This window comes from Strix aluco, chromosome 2 (genome assembly GCF_031877795.1).
Source record: "Strix aluco isolate bStrAlu1 chromosome 2, bStrAlu1.hap1, whole genome shotgun sequence".
Taxonomy (NCBI): Eukaryota; Metazoa; Chordata; class Aves; order Strigiformes; family Strigidae; genus Strix; species Strix aluco.
In genome coordinates this window covers 14,364,475-14,390,942 of record NC_133932.1, presented here as the reverse complement: position 1 = coordinate 14,390,942, position 26,468 = coordinate 14,364,475, and the positions used below count along the sequence as shown (strand labels likewise).

Below are 26,468 nucleotides of genomic sequence, written 5' to 3'. Positions count from 1 at the left end.
GTCCATCCCTCTTAAAGCAAGATGGCGGAGGCGGCCTCTCCCGTCATGCCCCGCGGGGTGGGTGGCCGCTCTCGTTCAGTGGACGCGGCCCTCAAAATGGCGGCGGCGGGAAATACGAGTGGCCTTTGTCGCTGGCGTGTCTGAGAGGGTCGCTGAGGCGCCATGGATGCTGTGGGCTGCATGAAGTCCCTGCTCCTCGCAGTCACGCAGTACCGGGTCGCCAAGACGCCGCCCAACGCGGCGCTCCTACAGCGCAGCCTGGAGGTGAGAGCGGCGCCGGTCCTGCGGCCCCGGGCTGCGGGTGGAGTGGGGCGGCGCGGCCGGGAATGCGCGGGTGGCCGTGGTGTCCCCTCGGGCTTCGGGGCGCGGGTGGCTCTTCTTGGGGCCCGGCCTCGGCTGGCTCCTCACCGCCCTGGGCGGCCGCAGAGCGGGCCCTGGAGCAGCTGGGGCCTCGCCTGGCTCCGCCCCGCCGCTGCCCGGAGGCGCTGCCCGGCCGGGCCCGCGGCCTCCGTGGCTCAGCGGCCGGGGGCTCCTTTATTATAAGGTTTTATGGCGTTTGTGTGAACTTACTGATGCGTGCAGTATGTTTGTATGCACACAGGTTAAGCATATAATGTGCCTTATGAGGGGCTTTTTTTTTTTTTCATAGTCCCTAAATTCTGACCCGCAAGGATCACTTATTTTCACAACTTAAATATAGAGTTTGAATGATGAACTGGTCTTGTATCTGGAGCTTGCCAGTTTCATGCAACAGGTAATCAAAGGTGTTTGCTGCTAAGGGGTAGGCCTGTCTGCTTCCCTAAGCTCCAGGTAGAGCCTGGGTACAGGCCTTGTGGTGGGCACGGTTGGTATGGTGCGAGATTGACACGTTGACTGAATTGTCTAATCTGCAAGGTGGTTCAAATACAGATTTATTTTTTTAATTACTAAAACATTAATATAGGAGTTAGTATTCAGCTTAGCTTTCTTCTCTGTATCCATTGTAAAGAGGTGTACAGGGGATATGCAAAAACAGCGTTATGTTGCACCCTTATGTAAGTATAACTTGTGTCTACCTGCATTGATGTGCCAGGTGTGTCCTTTTCAGCATCATTTTACATAGGCTTCCCTGAAGTTCCATTTTTTCATTTCATGCACAGAGTGCTCCCAAAGCAGCACTACCTGTTACTGCTTACCCTTCCTGTGGAGTGGCCCCTTTGGGTTCCTGTCCATGCCTTTAGAATTAGGCTGTTGAGCTGAGCTGAAGGCTGATTACTAAATGTTTGTGCTGAGCAATCTGTTTAGTTGTTCCTTCAACATAAATAAACCCTATCTTTTATTTATGCTAAAACATATGTAGGAAGAGTAACCTGGTATTAATTCTGTTCAATGTGTGAAGAAATACAAAGTGTTGCTCTGATACAGCTATGAGATTAAAAAGAATGCTGTTACTATGATTGCTGTCAGCAAGCAAACAAAAGAAGCCCCAATATGTTATAAATTATCACAATATAAGCTTTGTACTTTCCAAGAGTAAAGGGAACATGTCCACAGGAATGAAAACCAGATTTTTTTTCAAAACCTTTTTTTGCAGCAAACATAAATACACATGTCCTGTTAAGAGTGGCACTTATGTTCCTGTTTTGTCAAATAGGGCAGAATCTATTTAATATAGCTCTCTGCTTTGACTTTTCTATTAGATTTTTTTTTGCAATTGAGTAATTAAGGTTTTTTTCTCCCTTCTCCAGGTTATCTCTGGACTGAAGCTTACACGATTATTTGCTTCAAACCAGATTCTACCAAGTGAATGTCTCAGTTGCCTAGTAGAACTCCTCGAAGATGCTAATATAAACCCATCTCTAACCTTGTCTGTGGTCACTTTGCTATCACAGCTAGGTAAGGCTTGCATCACTGCATAGGGTGAGGAATTATTCTCTTATCTGATTTCTGGAGCTTGAAAGGGCTACCTTTTTAACAAAACCTGCCAGGGGATGCAAAGACAGGGAGAAACCATATTACATCAACAACTGTCATCACCTCAGTTTACCTCTCCCCCTGGAGTGTTTGCTGGGTAGCAGTTTGGGCTCTCTAGTTGCCTAGGCCGGCGTGCATCAAGTTTCCAAATTACAAAATAGGTTCTACTGCCTCTTATTTTTTGAGATTTAAGTCCTTTATGATGCCCCCTTGTTTATCTTCTCTGATTCTTGGAATTTTTAGCCTCTTTGAGCTTGCTTTTAGGTTTTTGAAACAGTTACTGTAAAATTGTATTTGTTGCTGGGATTCTTAACTATCTTTTCCAACCTGCTGGATCTGGAAAACTTTAAGAATTAGTCCTCCTCAAACTGATCTGTTGCTTTACCTGTCATCCTTGTTTGCTACATCTTTTCCAGAACTGCCAAAGTGGAGCTGACTTTTTTATTTAACTACTGCAAGATAACCCTTATCAAGGTATCAGTCTACTTGCCCACCATAGCATGAAGCAAGAAACTGAGATCATTGATTTTAAGCTTTAAAGCCTTTTAGGTGCAGCGTTCAAGATCTCAAACACAACTAGATCTTTGTAGGTAGGAGGTAGGCCATTCCTTCAATGTCCAAGTGTCTTAAGGAAAAGTATTAGTGTTTCAATTAACTGGAAGATCAGAAGTAAGGTAAAGATGCAAGTGCATAGGAACTGTGGTTTTTTTGTAGTTATTTGTGAAATATACATGAAAAACTGGTCAAAGACTTTGGCTTCTGCTTAGGTTGGTAGCTGACACAACAGTTGTATTAAATAGGGGGTTTTGTTAATAATTCTTTAATTCCAGCTTCAGACAATGAGACTAGAGAAGCCCTTCAGGATACCTACAATCTGACCAGTGTGTTGGCTGGAGTGGTTCATCGAAGCTCTACTAATCTTAGAGACCCAGTCTTATTACAGGTAACAGGGACTAGTGCTTAATAATAATTGGCTACTGTTACATAGTAAAAGTTATATTGTATGCATGTAATAACTCTGTAAAAGCTGCATCTGAAGTAATTTATTGAGGGAAAGTTGATCTTAGCTGTGTATTTTATTTGCTGTATGAGGCTAGTATGATGGCATTGTAACACTGCAGAGTTCTTTGTATTCTCTCCTTAATCTTGCTTGTGCTTCTCACCTGTTCTAATTTAAAAAAAAAAAAAAAACAAACAACAATGAAACAAAAACCCCTGGTTTTTAAATTATTTCAAGAAATCAGTGCTTGAGAGCTTGGAAGGTTATTTTCCACTTGAGGTATTTAGTTAGTTCTCCTAATGTTCATAACAGAAGCCTGGAGATTGTTTTGTCTAATCAATACTTTGACAGGTAATTGTGAAGGAGTGAAAGGAAAGCTGTAGCTGCCAGTTCTCTTGGAAGGTTTGCAGGGCATGTATGCCTCCTTCCCTGTGGTCAGTGCTATCTGCCAGTGAATGCTGGGGGGAGCTGTGCTAATGGAAGCTTACTCCTAGGAGCCAAGTGCAGACAGTATTGGTTTTTTTATTATTAAATTTTTTTGTGAACACATGATATCTCACAGTTTGATTTCACCAATTTTAACCCGTCCTTTCTGTGCATTGAACAGTAAAGGCTGGCAAGATTTTTTTATTTTTTTTAACATGCACAGGTGTTTTCATATGTGGCTCTCAGCTTTCAGCAAGTGCTTGCTGGCTACCTGTGGTCATATCTGTTTTCTGGAGAGGGAAAACAAAATTCATTTGCTAGCAGTCCTGTTACCCTTGCTCTGTTGAAAATGAGTCAAGCATGCAGTTAAAGAACACTTTTTTTTTCTCACGGTTTGTCTATTTCTTAAAGCACTAGGAGTACCAGAAGACTTAGGGATCCGGGTGACTGGACAATCAGTGTCAGAGATTTTGTAGTCACCAATAGATCCAATTATAAGACTTTTTAAGTTCTTGTATTGGATCTTGACTTGGATAGGTTGGATCAGTGGCCAACGTTAACGGGATGAGCTTCAACAAGGCCAAGTGCCAGGTCCTGCACTTGGGCCACAACAACCCCCTGCATGGCTACAGGCTTGGGGAGGTGTGGCTGGAGAGCTGTGTGGAAGAGAAAGATCTGGGGGTTCTAACTGACAAGCAGCTGAACATGAGCCGGCAGTGTGCCCAGGTGGCCAAGAAAGCCAACGGCATCCTGGCTTGTATTAGAAATAGTGTGACCAGCAGAAGTAGGGAGGTGATAGTCCCCCTGTACTCTGCACTGGTGAGGCCACACCTGGAGTATTATGTCCAGTTTTGGGCACCTCAATACAAGAGGGATATCGAGGCGCTGGAGCGAGTGCAGAAGAGGGCAACAAAGCTGGTGAAGGGCCTGGAGAACAGATCCTGTGAGGAGAGATTGAGGGAGCTGGGACTGTTCAGTTTGAGGAAGAGAAGGCTGAGGGGAGACCTCATCACTCTCTACACCTACCTGAAAGGACGTTGTAGAGTGGTTGGTGCTGGTCTCTTCTCACAGGTGATTAGTGACAGAACAAGGGGGAATGGCTTTGAACTCCAACAGGGGAGGTTCAGACTGGACATTAGGAAAAAATGTTTCACAGAAAGAGTGGTCAGACAGTGGAATAGGCTGCCCAGGGAGGGGGTGGAGTCACCATCCCTGGATGTGTTTAAGGGTCGTTTAGATGAGATGCTGGGAAATATGGTGTAGGGGAGAACTTTGTAGAGTAGTGCTGATGGTTGGACTTGATGATCCAAAGGGTCTTTTCCAACCTGAATGATTCTGTGATATTTATATGGTAAGATTGTGTTTAAGCTGCTATCCTATGCTGTGATTTTTGCCGTGTTTGAGTGTATTAACTTCATATTAATCAGTTATGTGCCAAAGAAAGCTGTACGAAGGCCTTTACTACGTTTAGATCCATTGGCAGTTTTTACAGCAAACCTGTTTTCCTATAGTTTCTGCAAGAGGTTGCAAAGTGCTTTTTGGATTTTTGGTGAAACTTCTAGATCTCTCAATAGGACAAAGACCCTTTCTCACTGACTGAACAGAGAACTTGCTGACAGGGCAAAGAGGAGAATTGGATGGGCTAAAAAGGTAACTCCTCTGCCAAAATAGAACCTTATTCATCTTTTGGGGCTTTTAATAAGTCCATCTGTGTGGTAGGCCATTATTCAGTGTGCTTGCAGGAGCTCGTGTAATTGTTATGTTAACATTACAGCGTCTGAAAATTAATTCAGTTGTGATGTCTTTATGTGTCCTTTCAGTTTAAGCTTTTAACTTGTAACATCCTTCACTGAGATGCTACAGGAAAGACATATGTTAATAGCTTTTTATTTCCTCAGAGTATTCAGTTGCTGCAGAGGCTAACCTACAATGTTCCAGTCTTTTGTGCTGGTGCCAACATTGATGAATTAATTTCATTTCTAATACATCACGTGTAAGTGTGTACTTGGTTGTCTTTTCTTATAGGAAATATCTAGCTATGTTTCTAAACTTTCTGAAGGCCATTAGTATATTGCACTAACCTGGTCTCCAGAGTGAGCTGTGGCATTTTTGTTCTGAAGTTAACAAGAGATTTTTCTTTGAAAAACCTGTTGTTACAGATTGTCAAATGCAGTGATTGTGGGACTTTGGGTGATTGAATATTAATTGGCCTCTTAACCCACCCCCACACTCCCGGGAGCAGGGAGCTAGCAAAGAGAAAAGCCAGGAGAAAATGCATGCCTGTCATTAGGAGCAGACTTGTTAGATCAAAATGAGTTTCACACAAGTGTCCTTGTAAGGGATCTAATGACTATTAAAAGCAGCTGCAATAAATGACCTTTGATAGCACTGATCTCTGATCTTTTTTTTTTTCAGATGTGCTCAGTTAAAAACTGCCCACTCTGTGGGGATTGCAATCTGAATTTTGCTCTGCTTGCTGAAACGGTGTCTAAAAAAACAAAACCAAAAAAAACCCCAAAACAAAATTAAGTCCCCCAACCACCCTGCCCCCTGTTCCCCGCACTGCAATTTCTTGTAATTAAATCCTGGATGCTTTAATAAAAACATCTTTGTTTAAACTTCTGGACTTTTCTTTTAAGTCAATCCACTGAAGACGAGTTAACGATACCATGTTTAGGACTCCTGGCAAATCTCTGTCGTCACAACTTATCTGTTCAAACTCAGATAAAATCTTTGGTAAGAGTTTTGTTTTTGTGGCATGGTTCTCTGCCTTGAGGGCAAAAGAGAGTTACTTGACTCTGGGGAATTACCTTAGTATTTCTTATGCGCTTTTTTTGGCAATAATAGTCCTGACCTGCTTGTTCTATGGAGTTGGTGGTTGTTTCTCACATGTTGGAGAAAATAACCAGTAGAACAGGAAGATGGGTATTCTCTTTCCTTCTCTACATGGCTGTGTTGTTGCACTAGCTTGTGTTACGCACTCAGCTTCTGCAACTTCTCTGCAAATGAAAGGGGAATTTAAAATTTGAGCATTCTTCCTTAGAAAAACTAAATGTTGTTAACATATAAAGTCTGTAGCTGGATTTTTGGTAAGCTGCCTTAACTTTGGCCAAGAAAGAGATTTGCCTTTTAAAAGATAAATCAATAAAATACCATTGATCTTGATGGGTCACAGCCCTTGAATCCTCCAATACACACCCATATCTGAGCTACTCAGTTCCTGTCTTTTCATAAATCAGTGTAAACATAACTTTTTAATTCAGAAATAGAAATTCATCTACATGGTGGTGAGTATTGTACTGTTTACCTTGGAAGAGAGGTGGGGTGGGGGGAAAGGAGGAAGAAATGTCAGATCTGAGCAGAGAAGGGATGGAGTTCAATTTTCAGTGGTTGTTTTCTATTAGAGTTTAGCAAAATTACTTTTTCCTGTTTCTTTAAAATATGATGGAATTTCTTCCTTGGTGGTTTTTTTCATTTTTCCTTATACAAGCTCAACAGAGGATTTAGTCATTGGTATCAACACCAATATTGTGCAGTACAACACTAAAATAGATTTTCTAGAGAACTGCTATCATTCTAATATATTTTTTGTATTATTCTTCATGATTTGCATGGCTTATGTGTATAATCTGCCGTTTTGTTATTTTTATAGAACAGAATAAAATTTATAATGTCTATGTTTCTCCTTTTTGCTTTAGAATAATGTGAAGAGTTTCTATCGTACCTTAATAAGTTTCCTGGCCCATAGTAGTTTGACTATGGTTGTGTTTGCACTTTCAGTATTATCAAGCCTTACTTTAAATGAAGAAGTAGGAGAAAAAGTAAGTGATACTTTGAAGTCTGTTCTATTCTTAAGTTATAGATAAAGTTAACAGTCACACTGGCCAAAAAAACCCTCTAATTCCAGCTAGTTTTAATAAGCAAGAGACCCAGCAAATTATGTGCCCATATGTAACTTTCTTCTTCCTTTTAGCTCTTTCATGCTCGAAATATCCATCAGACGTTTCAGTTAATATTCAATATTGTTGTAAATGGAGATGGTACTCTAACAAGAAAATATTCTGTTGATCTACTCATGGATCTTCTGAAGAACCCCAAAGTTGCAGATTATCTTACCAGGTATCTTCACTTCCTAATAGTATGGGATATTTTTCCTAAGCTCTTGTTCAGTTTCTTTGCTGTATGATATTTGTATTCTTAACCAACTCTTGGAAAAAAAAATTCCCTAGAATCTTTTTGAATGTTACTAGTCAACAGCTGCTGCACCGGAAACTAAAAGATTCGTGTGTTACTAGTTTCACACAGAAATGTGAATCAAAATCTGGTTTTTTTGTTGTCATTTAAGGCATATTTAATAGTGTGTTCAGTAATTCTTTGTCTGGACTGTATTGATTGTCAGATAACTTGATGAGTAGCTATCTTGCCTTTTACAGGCCTATATTATCTTCAAGTGGAATAGTGTGGTTGAAGCTAATTTTTACTGGAGGGCGTTACAGAGTAGCTCTGTGGAGAGCCTGACTAGTGCTTCTGCAAATTCACCTAGCAGAACTTAGTTGCTGAATTTCAATCTAGATCAAGCAGTAAAAATAGCTGAAAATCTTGGCTTATTTTAAGAAATTTGCTTTTATTAGAATATTTTTAAAGTTTAGTTTATTTTAAATAGAAATTACAATATGAAAACTGTCACTGTACTTGAAGTGTTTGGGGGTAAGAAGGAGAATAGGGCAATTGCATTCATCATTCAGTAGAAATGTCCGAGTGTGAAATTCCAATTTTTGTTCTCCTCTGTGTGCTGTAGATATGAGCATTTTACCTCGTGCCTTGGTCAAGTATTAGATCTTCTTCATGGAAGGGATCCTGACTCATCATCTAAGGTATTCATACTTTTTCAGTTTAAGGCTAAGGGTACAACTCCTAATCTAGTTCTACCTCTCTACTCATAGGTAGGTTCCTTGCATATGAGTGTTGATAATGAAATACATTGACTTCAGGACTCAGGTGACCTATGGTATTCATTGGATTTATATTTTGTAGTTGTTCAAAAGGTTGTCAGGTTGAATTTGCAATGGTTGGTATTCTTCCCAGATTATGTGTGTCTGCTTTCAGGCCACAGACATAAAGGGAGACAGCCAACATAAACAGCTTTTGTGCTTTGGCTAATTAGAAATTTTGGGATCTACCAGAAATGCAGTGTGTACCCTGCTTCACTGGCTAAAGGTTTAATTAATACTACTCAGACTTTGAGCTGATGATCAGGGAACCATGATGCTAACTTCAAAGACTTAGGAATAAGTTCTCTCACATTAGTTGAACAAATTGATGCCACGTGTGGTTAACTGTCGCATTCAGCTTTGTCCCACTACCACCTAACGTAAATGAAACATTGGCTATCTGTTGCTGAAGGCTAAAATATGAAATGTTGTGAAAATATTTGGGCTAAATACATCTGTGAAACAAATTTTAAACTCTTAATAAATGTGTTTCACATAATAGTAAATGATAGATGCTAATGTTTCTGTGTATGTGATTTTTTTGTTGTTGTTGTTTATTGTTTTTATTTAGAAAGACATATTGACAAGGAGCTTTCCAGGGTGCTTTCCTCCTTGTCTCTGAGTATGCACATGTGCATCCATTCGTGTCTCAGTATTTTCCTTTCCATAGCTTTCTTCATTGTAAGTGTATACACATTTCTCTGCTTATTAGATCACTAGCCAGCAGTCATGCTTTTTAAAAAAGAAGGGAAAGCAATATGCTGAATACTGTCACAAGCCTTCACCAGCCTAATGAACTATGTCTCTGCTGCTGACTTGGCTTTAAGGAAAGAAAACTATTCTTCAGAAAACTTTGAAGTGCTAAAAGGAGTTGCATGGAACTTACATATCTCTTTAGACTTGTGCTATGGGAGTTGCAATTTCTGTGTAAGTACTTGATTTAAAAGCATTTGAACTCTCATTCACTTCACACAGATCTTAGAGCTGCTGCTTGCCTTCTGTTCTGTGATAGAACTGCGTCATACCCTGCGGCAGGCAATACTGGAACCATCTGGCTTGCCAGTCTCTGGAAATACCAGATTTGTGACTCGCTCAAAGACTTTTGAACCATCTGTTGCATTGGTGCACTTGTCAAACCAACCATTGGAAGGCTCAGAAGACTGTTCAGTTCTAGCACTGCAACTATTCAAAGAGATTTTTGAGGTACCAAGACTGATAATTGAGTTTAAAGAGCTTCTTAGCAGCTATATTTTTAAATAACTATTAGCATTTTACTTGAAAAATAGCATGTAAAGATATACCTGAAATAAAATTTCTGTTCTAGAATTCCATACTTTGTAAAACAAGTTTTCTTTTAAAGACATGCTGTATTTTAGAAACGCGCCTTGTTTGAAAGCTAAGTGGAAGATAGAGCAGTTCGTGAAGTCGTGAGGTAGATACAAAGCTATCAAAGAATTGCTTTCTAGGACTTGTAGAAGTGAGGAAGTTTCTGCTATTTCCATGCTCTTTGCTAAACTTCCTCCTCCAGTATGATACTGATCAGCAGTCTTAAACCTGAAATAGCAAGAGGCTGGGAAGGCTAGAAGACAGGCTGGTGGAGGGAAAGGGTAGAATAGAATTGGCTTCCATGTTCTGTAGTTTTAAATATTGACATAAAATGTCTTTATTACAGGATGTTATTAATAGTGGGAACAGCGCTTCAGCTGAACACTTTGTGGATCTTTTGCTGCCTGTTCTTCTTGATCATCTTCAGATGCCAGAACAGATTGTGGATGAGATATTAGTGAAGAAAAAATGTGAAAGAATGGTCAAGGCTATTAATGTCCTGACAAATATCCTTTTTATGTACCCATTGGCAGTTAATATATTATTCCTCCAACATGATGTGCTCTGAGATGTTAGAAGAAATGTCTATCTTGGGTCTCTTTAATAGCTTTTAATGACAATAACTGCCCTAATTTTACTTAAGACTGTCATCTTGAAAGACCTCAAGTAGCTTTTTAATTGCTGTGACATGATTTTGTAACACAGTGGAGCAGGATAAAATGTGGTGGCTATTCAAGAGCATAGAAGCACTTCACAGATCAAAAATGAAGATGAGAGTTTTCTGTTAAAATCGCAAGGGCAGTTTGGGGTTGCCATCTTCTCAATCAGTATAGTATTTTTGCCTAGCTACTCAAGTGCAGATCCCAGCCGAATATGATACAAATTTAGATCAGTGAAACAAGGAAAAATAATGTGGAATTATACTGTTTTACACTCCTCTTGGAGTCCTTAGCATCACGTAGTCCTTACAGTGTCATGTAGTAAGGAGGACATGACTACAGGATGTAGTCCTGCATCTAAGTTCTGGAGTTCTGGATAAGTCTGTTGGCTAGTTCACTCCTAGAAAACTAGTTCTTGTATTAGGGACTGGTTGTTCACTGCCTCTTGCTGCTCCTCTTTCTTTATGCCACTCAGTTTATTGTGGTTTCCCTTAGCTGTCTGTTTCCAAGTAAGTGTGTGTTTTAACTGAGAAGTGAAGCTTGCCTTGTGAGTTAAGCATAACTTCAGTGGTTTATGTAGTTGTATTTCATATTTTTGGAGGCTCTTGTGCTTTGATACATTAACTTCATTATTAGAAAATGTTGCCTTTTGATGCCAATATCTAAGCATAGGTATATTACGCTTATTCTTAACTCAATTTACTGCTCTGTAGAGATGACATACTGAAAATGCATGCCTCGAAGGTACTGACTGCCAGCCAATGCACGTCTCTAATAGAGCACCAATTTACCTACAGTGGAATTGATACTGGTTTTGGGACAAAAGTAGTGGACTCTAAAATGTGGTGAGCTCACAAATTTATCCAAAATCTAACTTAGCAAGACTTCTGTGAGAGTTATGATTATTGTTCCAAGAGAAAGTATGTTGTAGTTAAAAGTACCATTTAAATGCCTGTAAATGAATATTTTCTATTGCCACAAAAACACTATGTTTGATTTAAAAACAGTAATGTTGCTGGTCAGTTCAATAAGGAAAACCTAGCTTTAAACATTCAGATACTGTTTTCAGCATAAGCTGGAAATCCACTTATGTGGAACAATGACCTTAAACCTCATGTAGTAGTTCAAGCTTATCAAAGTTGAAGCTTACCAGAACTGCTCATGGTACATATTTTTTCATTTTGATTTTATGCAGCCAGAGTTCAAAAAATATCACACCATCAGTGTGGGAGGAAGTTACTGCACTGAAAATGGAATATACATTCCTTCAGCTCAGTGTCATTAACCTGAATGTCGATATAACTAAGAGTTATATGGGCAGAAAACAGTGAATTCTAATTAGACCAACCTCCTCACTTTCAACTTGAAATTGTGTTTTTGGTCTTCACTGTTGTGTCCAAGGAACTTGGTGACTTATCTTGATGTTGGCATGATTGTTTTGCTAGACATATTTAATTTCTTTGTGAAGGTATTTATTAATCTCTTTAAATTGACTGAACTTATTGGTGCTGATTTGACAAATCTCGCTCTGCCTTTTTTTTCACTCACTTTGCTTTTCTGTTTGTATGTTTAAAAGCAAACTTGCTGCTGATATTATTTTGAAAATGCTTGATCTTATGAGCAGACTGAAGCAGGATGTATCTGGTATGGAGGTCAGCTTCTACAAAATTTTACAGGTATGATTTTAAAATGTCTTATGAAATGTGTTTGTGAAAGGAAGTGTCACTGCACTACAGTAGTTTTTGTTCTGAATGTTTTGCATGCTTATCTCAGAAGTGGTAAAACTTCTAGGAAAACATAGTCCCCTGGGCCCAATTCCGAAAAAGGTTGTTTCATTGTTAATTCTTTTAAAATAAGAGCAGTTTGCTTTTACTCCAATCATTTCAGTAATGCATGTGAAATACACATCAGCTGCCTGGTAAGAACTGTCTTTTTAAAACTGCATTAGGACTGCAGTTAAAGGTAGCAAACTAGAAAAAAGTTTTTACAGCTATATAATTATTTGTAGGTTTGGTTACTATTAAATATATACATCTAATTTGTGACTTTGCATAGTCAAAACAGTTTCTGGTAACTATTGGTCAGTTGGTACCTTAATTTGTAGATGGAAAAGTAATCCAGATAGTCAAACTTCATGCTGTTTTGGAGGGTTTTCTTTCAAGAATGGGAATTGTGTAATTTAATGGGTAGCAATGACAGTTTCACAGTCCTCAGGAAATCCTTATAAAACTTAAACTTGTGACCCTTTATGATGGAAATCAAGCACTTGACTACTTAATTTCTTCAAGTCTTCTCTTGCGTTTGCTTGAATGGGAAAACATGTTTTTAAATACTTCAAAGTGTAAACTATTTTTAAAATCACTTCTCTTTTGTTGACTTCAGTCTCAAACTTAGAAGGGCAAACTTTAAGAAGGTAGCTTAAGTTTTGAATAAAATATTTCTCTTCTCATGGGCCTTGATACTGTGATGTCTGGGTGGTTTTGGTTGTTGTTGACCGTTCCATCTTCTTTTGACCAAAGTAGTTTCTTTTTCAGGATCAACGCTTGATTACACCTTTGACGTTTGCTTTAACATCAGATGATAGAGAGCAAGTCCAAGTGGGACTTAGAATACTGTTTGAAGCTGCACCCTTACCAGATTTTCCTGCCATAGTGTAAGTTTATTTTTGCAATAATCTGGTAGGATTTGACATTTTTATGTGCTTAGTGATAGTCATGTTTCTTGGCATATTATTTTCAGTTAACCTGAGACAGAAACTTTAGAAAAATTGTCTTGTTTCTTCTTTATCTGCAGTTAAGAAACAGTAGTGATCTTGGAGGCCAGAGGAAGTAGTCCAAATGCTGATGGTATTCAGTTAACATCAGATCCTAGAAAGCGTAGTCGTGACTGACTTCTGTCCCTCAGGGTTCATTTGTCTGAAGTCTGTGCTTGGAACTTTCTACTTGGAGTGCGTCTATTCTGTCAGATTTCTCTCTCTCTACTGAACTTTGTCAGACATGTCACTATTCAGTTCTTAAAGCTTTACTTACCCTTTTGCAGTAACTTCTAAGAAGGAACAGAATAGGATAAGACATAGGCAGATAGCAGTTCAGGTAGTGTTTAAGGTGGTCTAAATAGGGGAAAAAATATGGAGAAACTCTTATTTGATGGAGTCCTTATTTCAGTAGATGTAATAAAATAGGGAAAAATTATCTTAAACTGTATCACAGTCTTTGCAACCTGGAAAACTAATCTGAAACTTCTTCCCTTTTTATTAGCTGAGCTTTTTAGAAACAAAAATGGGAATTGTTTGAAAGGACTTCCAGATTGGGTGCCTTTTTGGCATTTGAGCTGCTTTTCTCAAGTGAAAGATTTGTAACATAACTAGCTTATCTTGGAACAGTGACTGAATTACTACTCATATGGGGGAGAAAGTAAAGGAAGATGACCTAACCAAATCATGGTAATTTGCCACATCGTGGCTTTTTGGTTGTTTTTGAGAAAGCTTCTGAAGGTAGTGGCATGTACAGGAACTTTAAAAAACAAACAAAAAACCTCCCCACACCCTAGGGAATTACACTCTTTTTCTATCATAACCCAAAAATAGGCCAGTGATAACAGCACAGTAGTGGGAGTCTAAAACTGTGTTCATCCTGAAAACATCAGTGCTGTTATTATGATTACCAAGGAGTACTATATATCAATATATATAGTTAGCTGTAGACTTCAAGAGAAATACAGGGGAGTGGGGCATTAAGTAGAAGAACATCTGTAAAACCATCAAAGCAGGTACAAAATTTTGAAAGCCAAAGCACCAACCCAAATCGAGTTTCAGAAGAGGCATGCAAGTCTGGAGGTCTTGGGCTGCAGGGAGTGCTTGGGACCTCTTCCTAAGGCTGGGCCAGTAAGAGGTGGTCTTCTAGCCTGCAGGAGCTGTGCAGTTGCTGAGGATCTGTGGTGCCAAATAAAGCAGCTTTGGAGGTCAGCCTGTGAGTATCAGATGATGAGGAAGAGATTAACCAGATCTTTTTTTTTTTCCTTATATTTAAAGAATATAAAGATTTTATTGTAAGGGGAGTCAAGCACTGGAAAAGGTTGCCCAGAGCAGTTGTGGAGTTTTCATCCTTTGAGATAGTCAAAAATTATTGGACGTAGTCATGGGCAACCTGCTTAGAGTAGGATTATTGAACTAGATGATCTGTAGAGGTCCCCTTCAACCTCAACTGTTCCATGATCACATGATTTTGTGGGTATAGGAAACATTTTTATAATGGCCAGTAACAATTTGTCTGGCTGGAAGAATGAAGGATCTGTACAATCCAATATGCCTGGAGTTGTACAATGGGATAGCCAAATAACATGTCTATAAATGCAAGTTAAAAATAGGCTTTGTTCACTTAGGAAGCAATTGAGACAGCACTTCAGTGAAGTGGTTGGGATAACTTAGTAATTAAGGAATTTATCGAGAGGAAAAGATTTTTGACTGGTGCCTCAAAAATCAGCTCTTTTCATTCTCTCTGATTTGGAACATGTCATTAGTAACTGCCTCGAAAATACCAACCACAAGTTACATACAGACACTGGAAAATAAGTACTGTAATTACTTCTGTCTAGGCCTTTGTGTTCTCTTCCCTGTACAAATTTTAACCGATTGCACTTTTATCTGCATACTTAAATTCTGGTTAAAACAAAATGAAATATGCTGTACTCAATATAGTACTGTAAAATAGCATCTCAGACAAGGAAAAACTCCAGCTCAGTGGTAGCACTCTGCCTTTTCAATATTTTTATGCCTAATAAAAATTCTTACTAAATACCTTCTCGATCTTCCTACTTACAAATAGTGGCCTAGTTAAGTTGAGTAATGACATGTGAAATAACCTGTTTCTAGGCTAATTAGAGACAGATGATCTGTTCTGTTCAAGAAGAGCTGAACAGCATGCCCTTTCTGGTGAGATACTGCATTTGTTTCTAAAGGTTAGCCATGACAGGGTTTCTTTTTTTTTTTTCTTTCTGTATTTCTGGACAGTTTGAACATGTGTCTGATACTACATCTTAATGTTGTGTGATGCAAATGTGACTGTTCTCTTTCATTGAAAACAATTATAGAAGTTAATTATGTTATAAAATTGTTCTCATCTTCAATTCTTGCGATGATACTCGTAGCAGGCTGTTAATAGCCTTTATGTTTATGCAGGCTTGGTGAAAGCATTGCGGCAAATAATGCTTACAGACAACAAGAAACGGAGCACGCATCAAAAAGAATCCAAATGCAGTCACCCATGACCAATGTTACTTTGAGGTGTTCTTCATCCTGTCCTTCAAGTGATGAATCCCCAACTTCAAATATTCAGGAATTAATACAAAAACTTCATTCTGGACTAGAGGTTACTAGAATTTATATACACTTGTTAAATATTTGACACTTTTTTTTACTGGGGGAAATTAAAATCCAAGTGTCAGGCTATAGTGCATGTATCAATTGAATTCAGTTTAGATTCCCACCTGTTCAGAATGTGCTCCTTTCACTGAGCTTCTGAGCAGAATTAAATTAAGATTATTTGTGTTAGATAAGAAGCTGGGCTCCTTATTGAGATCCTTTTCTCCAGTGGGGTTGCCCAGACTCTTGTAGCTGTCGGATGTGGAGGCAGGTGTCAGATATGGTCACAACTGCCCAGACTTGCTGGGACACATATAAGGATCTTGCTCCTCCCACTTCCTAAGAAATAGCCTGTGATAACATAGAGATTATATGCTGCTTTAGAAGACTATGGTGCATCTCTTGCATGCCAAACACTCATACAAACTTTCCTTTTCTTGCCTGTAGCTGAGTCTAGCATTTGGAGTTCAATTTTTATGACCCCCTTGGAAAGGCACTATTATTACTTCAGAAGAAAGTTCCTGCTTTCCTCTGCAGCAACATGCATTGTGAATGAGACACTCAAACAGGCACCACTTCTTTGTGGGCCATAGTGTCAGATACTGAATATATTTCCTCTTTCTCTTTTCTGTTCAAAGCAAGTTAGTTGCTTTGTAGCTGCTTTAGACTGAGTGCTGGATTGTTGCTTCTATTTTCTTCTGGCTTAAAATATCAGTATGCAAATTGGGAAAATGAACAGAAAGTGCCTGATCACGGCTTGGTATCTGTATTGGTAGCATTGCCTCCAGCCTTCGCTTTGCAACCTTTCTCTCTTTGGTGTAACTGATAAGAATGAAACTCAGCAAGCTACCAGTTCCAGTCAGCTGCTAGAATAGTAGTGAAAAAGGTCAAGTGAGTCTTCATTGTCTTACTTCATAGTCTGCTGTGTATGTGTTCATGTAAGTCAGAGCAGCCACAGGTGCCTAACAGCACTAGTACAGCAGCTTCCAGGAATGTGACAGATTGTAAACCTGCTTCAATTTTTTTTTTAGGGGAGAAATTGAGTGAATCTCTTTGGCCTTCTAATTAGCAGAGCTTTCCTTTTAAAAATCAATATACACATTCACTTAAAATATCCAGTACTTCATCTCTGTGTGTGTTCCATATGTTGTATGAAGCTCAAATGTGTGTAAAAACATAACTGAGAAAATACTTTTAATAGTATTGCTGTACAGAGTGAGAGGAACTTACAGAAGCTTTTCTTATAGTAGTAATATCTAAAAGGACATAGAGACAACAAGTTTGCAAGCAGAAAAAGAAACTACTTGTTTCGTACTTTAGGGACAGAATTATGACCTGAGAACTGGAGCTCTGGGGGGGGCTACTGTTAATATGCAAAAAAAATCTTACATAATGGTTCAAAATGGTGCAGAGATGGCAGCTTTTCAGTAGGTGATCGTTGTATGAACAGCTGGGACAGGTTGCACTTGGTCATGCGTCAGCATATATGAACAGCTGCTCAAAACTGGTGTTACAGTAGCACTGCCTAAGAAAAAAATATCCTTAAATCACCAAGCAGCATTCTCACTTGAGTTGGGCATATATTTTGATAAACACTTAGGACATGTTGAACCATATATGGTAAATTTCCTCTAGTAAGTCAATGGATTAACATAGTAAGTTCTGTTCTGGATAGAACCCTTTCAGAACAACTTTCCTGGGCCTTTTCTGATCATCTGTATGTTGAGAAGGCCACAGAGCATGAACAAGGATTTTTAGCTATGTGCATCTTGTACTGTTAATATTAGGACAAATTACTTGAGGTGTCCTGTGAGGGGACTGCTAATTCTCCAGCAAAGATTAGATCAAGGGGAACCATTTTAGAGTAGTGATGTTACCTTTCATAGTGCTGGACTGATAGCCTTCTGCAGACTTACTCAAGCTAAATAGTTCAATTATTCACAGACTTTCCACAAGAGTCAGGTGGATGCATTTGAGCAGACAGTCTCAGATATAAAAATAAGAACTCAAATCTAGTGGACAGGTGGAGTTCACAAAACTACTGAACTCTTTAGGGCACACATTACCTATCTAAGTAAATACAAATTTACAGTAGCAGTAATTGGAAAACATTCCTACAGATGAAGGAGCCGTTCACTGATATGAGGATATCTGACATAATGGATGTCTATGAGCAGAAGCTGTCGGCGTTAGCGGTGAGTACAACTTCATGTGTATGGGTACACTATTGTCTGTACATTCAGAAAACGTTAATGAATATGTTCTTCCTATGTACAGTCTAAAGAAACTAAGCTGCAAGACCTTTTGGAAGCAAAGGCGCTGGCTCTGGCTCAGGCTGATAGGCTGATGGCTCAGTACCGATGTCAGAGAGCCCAGGCTGAGTCTGAGGTAAGTAGCAGGAGCTTCCTCCTGGGACTCTGAGTTGGGGCTGAGTAATAATTGTCTGGGTAGCTTTAACTGTGATTATTGCATGTGTGGAAACTCTATACTGCTTAGCTGTAAGCTGTGCTTGCAAGTTAGGGCTGTCTTAATTTTCATCATAACCTGTTTTCCTCTGGATTGTTCTTTGGGACAGTTTTCTTAACTTCCTTTCCCTTATAGGAAGTTAATAAAACTAACCTCCTGTACCAATTATTGTTTGTTAACCATTAGTGCTAATTTAATGGTAGTAATCTTGAAAATTAATAAAGCCACTTACTAGAATTCTATATAGAATTTGTTGGTATATGACAAACTGTTCATGCCTTTTAATCACTTGTCAAAGATGAACTTTCAAATAAAGCTTGCTTCCATGGGGTATGTATTTGCTGTGCACATTGAAAATTAAATCATTTCTATTCTTTAAAGGTTATTGTAAAGATTGGGCTGTGGATTACTAAATCCATAGCTAAAATGTCTCATCTTTTACTTTCTTCTTCACTCACCCCTCACACTGTCTATAAAGGGAGCTAAAGGAATTTGGTGAACAAATTAATTTGTAGTTAATATTAGGTGAGATAAATCCTGTTCTTAATGTAGCTGATGGCATTTTAGTGTTAGACCTATGGCCTCAAATATGCCTATTACAAAGTGACTTGTGAAACGGAATTGCTTGTAATTATGGGTTTGTTGGGGTTTTTTTTTTGGTGGGGGGTGTCTTTCCGCTTAAAGGCAAGAACTCTTGCTGCAATGTTGAAGGATGCAGAACGAAAAAATGAAGAACTTAATGATTTGCTGAAAGCTCAGCAGGTAGAATCTGAAAGAGCACAGACTGATATTGAACAGCTCTTTCAACACAACAGGAGGTTACAAACAGTTGCTGAAGAACATGAAATAATGAAAAAATCCTCTGCTGATCTTCTTCAGAGGTAAGGCATGTAAGATCTCTAAGCAAATACTTTGTATTCAGAGTGATGAAGCCCTTTACTGGGCTAAGCACATTAGAAGGGCAACATTACATGCTACTTCATGTTTTTAAGTGAAAAATTCATTATTTCTTCTTTTTTCTACATGCTTATCAGTGAGGTTAACTTAAGCCATTCGAGAAGTTAATATGTTAAATGGAGTGAGAACTAAAGCTGTAGATGTTGAAGGTCGAGTTCAAGAAACAGCATGAACTTTGTATAAAAGGGAGCATTGTTCTCTAAGAAACAAAATTAACAATGCTTAGTTTCTGTTACAGAATCACAGAATCATTCAGGTTGGAAAAGACCCTTGGGATCATCGAGTCCAACCATCAGCCCTACTCTACAAAGTTCTCCCTTACACCATATCCCCCAACATCTCATCTAAATGACCCTTAAACACATCCAGGGATGGTGACTCCACCCCCTCCCTGGGCAGCCTATTCCACTGTCTGACCACTCTTTCTGTGAAAAATTTTTTTCCTAATGTCCAGTCTGAACCTCCCCTGTTGGAGTTTAAAGCCATTAGTATTACACCACACTCTGGGCTTCTTCCTTTGATGTTATATGCTGTCTTGATGACATGCTATAAATAGTCTGGAGAAGCAGCCAATAACAGTATGTCTGCACAAGGTAGGAGCTTGTATCTTTGATCACTTCTGTGATCAGCAAATTTGATTGAAATTAGGTAAAAGTGAAGCAGAGAGGAAGGAGGCACCTTGTGTGTCCTGAATTATTTGTAAGCATTATTTCTTTAGGATCTTAGGGATGAGTGAGACACAATGTATATAAAGTTAGAAACTATTTATGAAAATTGAATGTCTTTTGGAAGAATAAAGGCTTAAAAGAGCTTTGGCTTTTCTACTCATATGAGCTGATCTTGTCACTAGGTGTCAGCAAGGCAAAGGTGCTGATAAAATTGAGAGCAAGTTTCTTGCTTAATAATGGGAGCAGGGATTATATTAGACAATTTGGAAGGCATATTGCTGCCAATAAGAGAGTCATTGAGGGAGGGAAAATGTCCGTTACGGGGTTTCTTGAATAAGTATCTAATACAGTCACTGTGGAAGTACCTCTCTTCTTGTTTGAATTGTATGCAGCCATACACTGTGAACATGTATTTGACTAATTTATGTGAAACAAGAGCCTCAGTCTAGTAACTAACAGTTGTAAACTCTCCAGAGTAGGAATAAAAGAGCTTTCTGATCCTTACAGTGTGTTTATAAAGCAAAAACTTGCTTTATAAACAATCTGCACACTTTTAAATATACTGTTCCTTAACAACAATCAAATAACTAATATCAGGGGAGAGCGTTTTCCTTTTGGTAGGAAAGTAGAAAAATATTTGCTTAGAGCATGAGATCTGCCTCAAAGTTTTATTAACTGCACACTGTGTTGTCTTTAGTATCTTCAGTTTTTAGTATCAGAAGACAGCTGGAGGTCATAGACTGACTTAGTGTCCCTTAAAAGATGCCTGCAAATAGTTAATTTATAGCAGTTTGTGTATGTCAGATTTCTAAAGGCATCTGCGTCTTTTTGTCAGTTCCTAAGAGTTCTCCACTGGAGGAAAGTTTCTTCCTGATTGTTAATAATCAATGATATGTAAGGGATCCACTGAAGCTTGGCTTGGCTTTTTTTCTTTCTCCAAGTATGTCTGTTAAAAAAACAAACCAGAAAAAAACCACCCAAACAAACAACAAACTGCCACCAAAAAAACCTCAGCTGAAACACCCCCCCCCCCAAACCCCTTCCACCTCCCTGCCCCCAGGCAAAACACCTTGCTTTTAGCTTGAGTGAGATGATTACACAGATGATGTCAGGTATTTTTGACAAACTATTAAAGTAAAAGCTCTTCAAAAGCACTTATATTCTTCAACCATAACCCCCTAATTCATTTGTAGGTATGAAACAACTGAAAGACAATATAAAGATCTACAGATTACATGCAATTCGCTAAATAAACAAATGGAAGCAATGAAGAAAGCAAATGAATCACTCAAGCAGCAGAATGACAGGTAAGTTCAGCTCAGTCTTTTTTTAAAGCAAATCAAAACAGTAAAACTAAATAGCCCTTTAGTCTCAATTTTTCAATTGTTTTTTAAGTAACATCTGAGAAGTGGAGTTAGAAGAAGCAAAAGATGCTTCAGGGTTGCTTTACATATGTGCATTAATGAATTTTGATTTAGATTGAATGACAATTTCAGTTCTGTTGTGGCATTTTGAATGTTTTATGGCTGTAATCAAAAACAGCTTCTGGTGTTCAAGCTCCAGGTATGAACCTTTTCAGTCGCTGCTAGCATGTCTCCAGGATCAGAGAAGGGAAATGACTGTTTCATGGGGGGGAGGAAATAAAATCTGTCTGTGCTCACACCCTGCAAATTCATTGATTTGATTTGAAGCTCCTGACAGCAATAGGAAATGATACAAAAATTGTTCTAGCCTCTTAAGACAGAAAAATGGTGGCGTATCTCACTTTGATCATTAAAATTTATTTCCCTGCAATTTTAGGACTGCTGCACAGTTGGTAGAAACTGAAGATCACAGAAAAGAATTACAGCAACAGCTACAGGAGAGAGATGGCAAAATAGCAAGTGAGTTGCTTACCTAAAGGTCACTGAACCTAGAGAACTAACTAGATTAACAAGGTATTGTTATTATGGGCTCTAGATAAGCAGCTATATCTTATTAAGTAACTTGTAAATCTTTGTTAGCCAGGGATACAAAAATTAACAGTTGAGTGAAACAAATACAGATTTTTATTTTTTAGAAATATGTAAACTTGATTTCCCAGACTATATGGACTTCACTGAATCTCTGCACAGCATCAGATGTCCCTTCAGGAGCTTTTTGCAGCATGTCCATTAGAACTATTTTCTGTAGGAACTGCGAATTACAAGAGCTTAATTTCATGCTTCTGCAAATGACTGGAAGCAACCACTAAAATTTAGCAGTAGGTGGCACTACTCAGTAATTCAATTATTGGCAGCCATGTTGAGGAAAAAAAAAAATAAAATCCTGGTTTCCCAGGCAATGCAGTATCTTTTCTAAGTTTGGCAACCCCCTTTTTTAATGTGTTCGTTTTCTTAAGCCTTGCAACAGAAAATAAAAGTTCTGGAAGAAAAACTGAAAGCTCAGCAGAAAGAAAAAACAGATATGGAACAAACTATAGATATTCTTAGAAAGGAACTAAGTAAAACGGAGCAAGCAAGGAAAGAACTGAGTATCAAGGTAAGGAATTATTTGCACCTGTGTTCTGGAGACTGGCGTTTAGATATCTATTTAACTGATATTGTTGGTAAATCAATATTTCAGTGGTAAAGTGGCTAAAGAGACTAGAGCAGTCTGAGTAGTGAACAAGAACAAATTCTCTCAGCTTTAATTGTATTCCTTTTGAGTAGCTGAGCTTGATTTTAAGAGAAGTCAGGGTCAGGTTCTAAAGAGGCTATATGAGGCATGGTGTGTGAGTAACATTTGGAAGAAAAAAGAAAACAAAACCTCTATTACAATATTAAATAAGAGAATGTAGCACATTCCTCTTCAGTAGTTTTGACTACTGCAAAATGTGAATTGGTTTACTTTCTCCCTTTTCTTGCATCCTGAATTAAGGTACATATGCATTTTGGTGAGTACATAAAAATAGCATCTGATTTTCTTTTTGATCTTTGAAACTCTAATAAAATATCTACTTTTATCTCTAAGAAAAGTAGTTTCTTTTTTCAAAACAGAGACCAGTTTGGCTGTACCAAGCTAACAGGGTAATGTTTAACAAACAAAACTAAATCCCCAAAACTTCAGTTCAGCCTCTATGTCCTTGCCTGCAGGTAAGGCTCCCTGTAAACTCAGAAGGCAGAGATTGATTCTGCATGCAAACTGATCAGCAAATGCAAAGTGTGCAGTCTGGCAAATGCATTTGCTCTATTTCCATTCCCTGGAAGCAAAGCCTAATCTCTCCAGGCAATATTATCCAGTACATAGCAAATATTTCCCTTGTTCTCGGTAAATATTTACTGGTGTGGGGGTTGAAATGAAATGTGGATGGCTTAACTGTGAACATTTCTGCTGCTTAAATAGGACAATGATAACATGGGAGTTGGTGCTTTCCCATGGTATCTAGCATTTTGAAGTGTGGCAGTAGCTGTAATCATTCATGTGCACCAAATGTACAGCTGAGAGAGATATTTCTGAAACAAGCTTTTAATTTTAAAACTGCTCTTTAATTACTTGCTTAAATTCACCACCAGGCTACTCAGCTTTCACTGTATTGAGTATGTTTCTCAGTTGATAATGGAGGAAATGATAACATTTTTGTTTGTTTCTGCAGGCATCTTCTCTGGAAGTTCAAAAATCCCAGTTGGAAGGACGCTTGGAAGAAAAAGAAGCACTTGTAAAACTACAGAAGGAAGAATTGAACAAACACTCCAATATGATTGCAATGATTCACAGTCTAAGTGGTGGCAAGTTAAGTGCAGAAACAGTGAACCTCAGTTTATAGGGCTCTGTTGTTAAGATTTTTAGTGTTTTATACATATGTATTAATATATGTAAAGATTTTGAAACCTGAAGCTATCATACTATCTGAATTTAAAAAAAAATCTAAAAGTAGCTTATCAATTGAAAATTGTGGAAGCTTTGGTCTGAAAAAAATGAGCTACTGTATAGCAAATAGGTATTCTCATGGTCTTGACAGAGCTGTTATTTGTATTGGGAGCTGAATGAAACTTTTGCTGTGGCTAACCTTCCTAAATATATACAGGGAAACATAAAGCAAAATAGGAGTTACTGTCAACTCTTTTGTATATTCTTCTATTTGCTATCTGGCAAGCAGTGTGCTTCATAAGTTAAGCACTTTTATAATTTAATCTTGTTAATTTTGACTCTTCTGAATATCATTATTATTTGTGCAGCGTTGCTTCCTGATGACAAAGGTACAAACATAAAAATAAAATGCTTTATATCAATTAGAACATGTTACATTGAAAGCTGTATTTGTCAGTGTATTGGTGCAAGTGTTTCATGTAGTAAATATGTGGAGGTGTTTCTGATTCTGAGGAGATACGAATTTGAGCCAGTAGAACACCACATTTGAATGACTTTTCAGCAAGTAGCATCAATTAGGGAAAGCACGCTAAAATGAAATACATGAATGTACAAATATTTCTTAAATACTAGATAATACTTTCCTGATCCTACAACACTTCATTCTTTAAAAAGATCTGCACTTTTTTGACAGTCCTATCTGGTGCGTGCTAGCTGTTGTCGGCATTGTTGTTTTCTGCTGACTCCAGTAGGATTTCATATATTCTTCATAGCTAGGTAATTTTGTTTTTTAAAAAAAAAAGTACTTTCATTTGAAAGACTAGTACTAGAATTTGATGCACGTTTTTGACTGGCAGAACACTTTCCTGTCTTTAGTTTACCTGTGATGTGTCTTTTAGCATTTGGCAGAACTGTTTCATTAGTATCTGTATTTTGGTAGAACTACAGAGTTTTGGGTGATCTAATATATATCCTTTTCTGTAATATTACTGCCTTTATTTGTATCTAATTTGTAATGGCTAGATTTTAAATACCTGAGATTCTTTGTTTTTCAGTTGTGTAATAGATGTGTCTTACTGAATCTGTTCAAGTCGTGTCTAAGTACAGCCTTGTACATTCTGTTGCAATTATACAACGTCAGATGAATTGTATCTATTTTAACCTGTTACTGAAATACAGTTTTTATAACTTAACCAGAGGTAAGATTCACAGACACTGTTCTGGTCTTTGTGAAGACCAGGGGAATAAAAAAAAAAAATTGCTCCATTTTCTGTGTTTTATGTATTCTGTTAAATGAGGTAAACTACAGGGATGACTGCCAACTTTGTGCACAATACGTGCAGTTTGGTTGCCTTTCTGCATAAAATGCAGTTATTGATTAGGAAGGTCAGAAAAAAAATGTTATCAGAAGTGCTGAAGTGAGGGATTTTGTTAGCTTTGCAAACTCAGTTGGAAAAGGAAGCTCCCTTAACTATATATTTTCATTTCTGTCTAATGAGTGTCAAAGTTAACTTGCAAATATGGATTCATTTCTCTTTAAGTCTCTCGGTCATGGCAAAAGGTGAGTAAATGGTAGTTTTGTTCCTTTTCTGCTGGAGACTTCTCATATAAAGAAATTCAAGCAGGAAATGTCAAGTGTGTTACTAATTAAACTGACAAATGTTGGTCTGACTTTGTTTTCAAATAGTAGAATGGGAGAGCAAAAATGTCATTTGGCTCACCAGGGTAAGGTTATGCAGCAATAAGGTTCATGTCCCCAGAAAATGGTAAGTGAATCTTTGGATTTTACATGATAGAATCCACAGTAATAAGCATGGTGTATGAATATCGACTGTTTGTTTGGTGGGTTTTTTTCCCCTGGAAAAATGTGATGCTGCAATATGCTGTTCTAAGCCAAATGTTGCTGAACTCAGGGTTGCATAGCAAATAAATGCATGGACACATCAAGCTACTTTGCCAGCATTTCTGTGTTCTTTCCTGGCAGTGCTTTTCCAATTGGTAATGAATAGTGGCTAATGGAACTAGCAAATAAATCAATGTCTGTTTAAAATCTTGTTCAAAACATACAGCTTTTCTCACTGTAGAAAAACCTGTAGATGTTTACACTCAATTGAAGCAGAGAAATAGCTGTGTGCTAGGGGTCTGCTTTTAGGTGTCCTGATATTATCCGTGTTCAAAATAGTTCTGTAATAAGGTTCCCTGTGCAGTTTTAATATTCTTGTTACATGCTGCATCCAATATGCTATTGGACTTTTTCTTTTCCCCACAGGCTCACTTAGTGCAGAGAGTAGCTGGCGCCAGCACAACAAATAGCTCTTCAATAGAGTCGATTTTTAATTATCTGTGTTATGTCAGGTTGTCAAGTGCCTGTTTTATGAGTGCAGAGACTCGTGAGTTGTCTTAGTTCAGAGCAACCTCACGTCCTGGTATCAGGCACTCTAGCACTTCTTATCTGAAAGTAGCTGCCTTTTATACTACATCATCTGAGGAAGTTTTCCATTCAGCATATGGTTCTATATAGCTTTGTACATTATTTCAATTCTGCTGTAAAAAGAGTATTTCTTTTTGTCGTATGTGTTTTCTGTGCTCTCTAGTTCACTTTTGGTGTACTTTTGGGGGATGAGGTAGTAAACAGTTTGCAGTTGATGCTCTTCAATTCATCATCTGTCATATGTTGTCTTCATCTTACCACTCCCCTTCTCTTAGGTCTCAATTCTGTGTTCTTTGATCTTTTTCTCCTTCCCTGCTAGTGGTTTATTTTAGGCTTTTGCTTTCCCCTACTTCTCCATCTCTCCACCTCCCTTTCACCACTGATTCCAAGTGACAGTGCCTACC

The 26,468-nt window shown here is 38.3% G+C and overlaps 1 protein-coding gene across 1 annotated transcript; it reads left to right on the top strand.

Moving 5' to 3' along the window:
* The first annotated feature begins 37 nt into the window (after positions 1 to 37).
* CIP2A (cellular inhibitor of PP2A) lies at positions 38 to 24,899 on the top strand. The gene is made up of 21 exons (XM_074811817.1): positions 38 to 264; positions 1,728 to 1,875; positions 2,784 to 2,896; positions 5,278 to 5,372; positions 6,019 to 6,115; positions 7,078 to 7,200; positions 7,353 to 7,498; positions 8,178 to 8,253; positions 9,346 to 9,573; positions 10,043 to 10,202; positions 11,059 to 11,200; positions 11,932 to 12,031; positions 12,890 to 13,008; positions 15,532 to 15,721; positions 17,835 to 17,909; positions 17,992 to 18,102; positions 18,865 to 19,061; positions 20,999 to 21,112; positions 21,606 to 21,688; positions 22,186 to 22,325; positions 23,419 to 24,899. Exons 1-21 carry the CDS (start codon positions 163 to 165, stop codon positions 23,587 to 23,589), a joined length of 2,730 nt encoding a protein of 909 aa, XP_074667918.1. The 5' UTR covers positions 38 to 162; the 3' UTR covers positions 23,590 to 24,899.
* Positions 24,900 to 26,468: the final 1,569 nt, after the last annotated feature.

What these genes read in the sequence shown, in the direction of transcription:
- CIP2A (XM_074811817.1), top strand. Translation starts at nt 163, where the DNA reads ATGGATGCTGTGGGCTGCATGAAGTCCCTGCTCCTCGCAGTCACGCAG. An exon ending in GAGCCCAGGCTGAGTCTGAG is followed by an intron (nt 18,103 to 18,864) that starts GTAAGTAGCAGG and finishes TTCCGCTTAAAG; the next exon opens with GCAAGAACTCTTGCTGCAAT. An exon ending in CTCAAGCAGCAGAATGACAG is followed by an intron (nt 21,113 to 21,605) that starts GTAAGTTCAGCT and finishes CTGCAATTTTAG; the next exon opens with GACTGCTGCACAGTTGGTAG.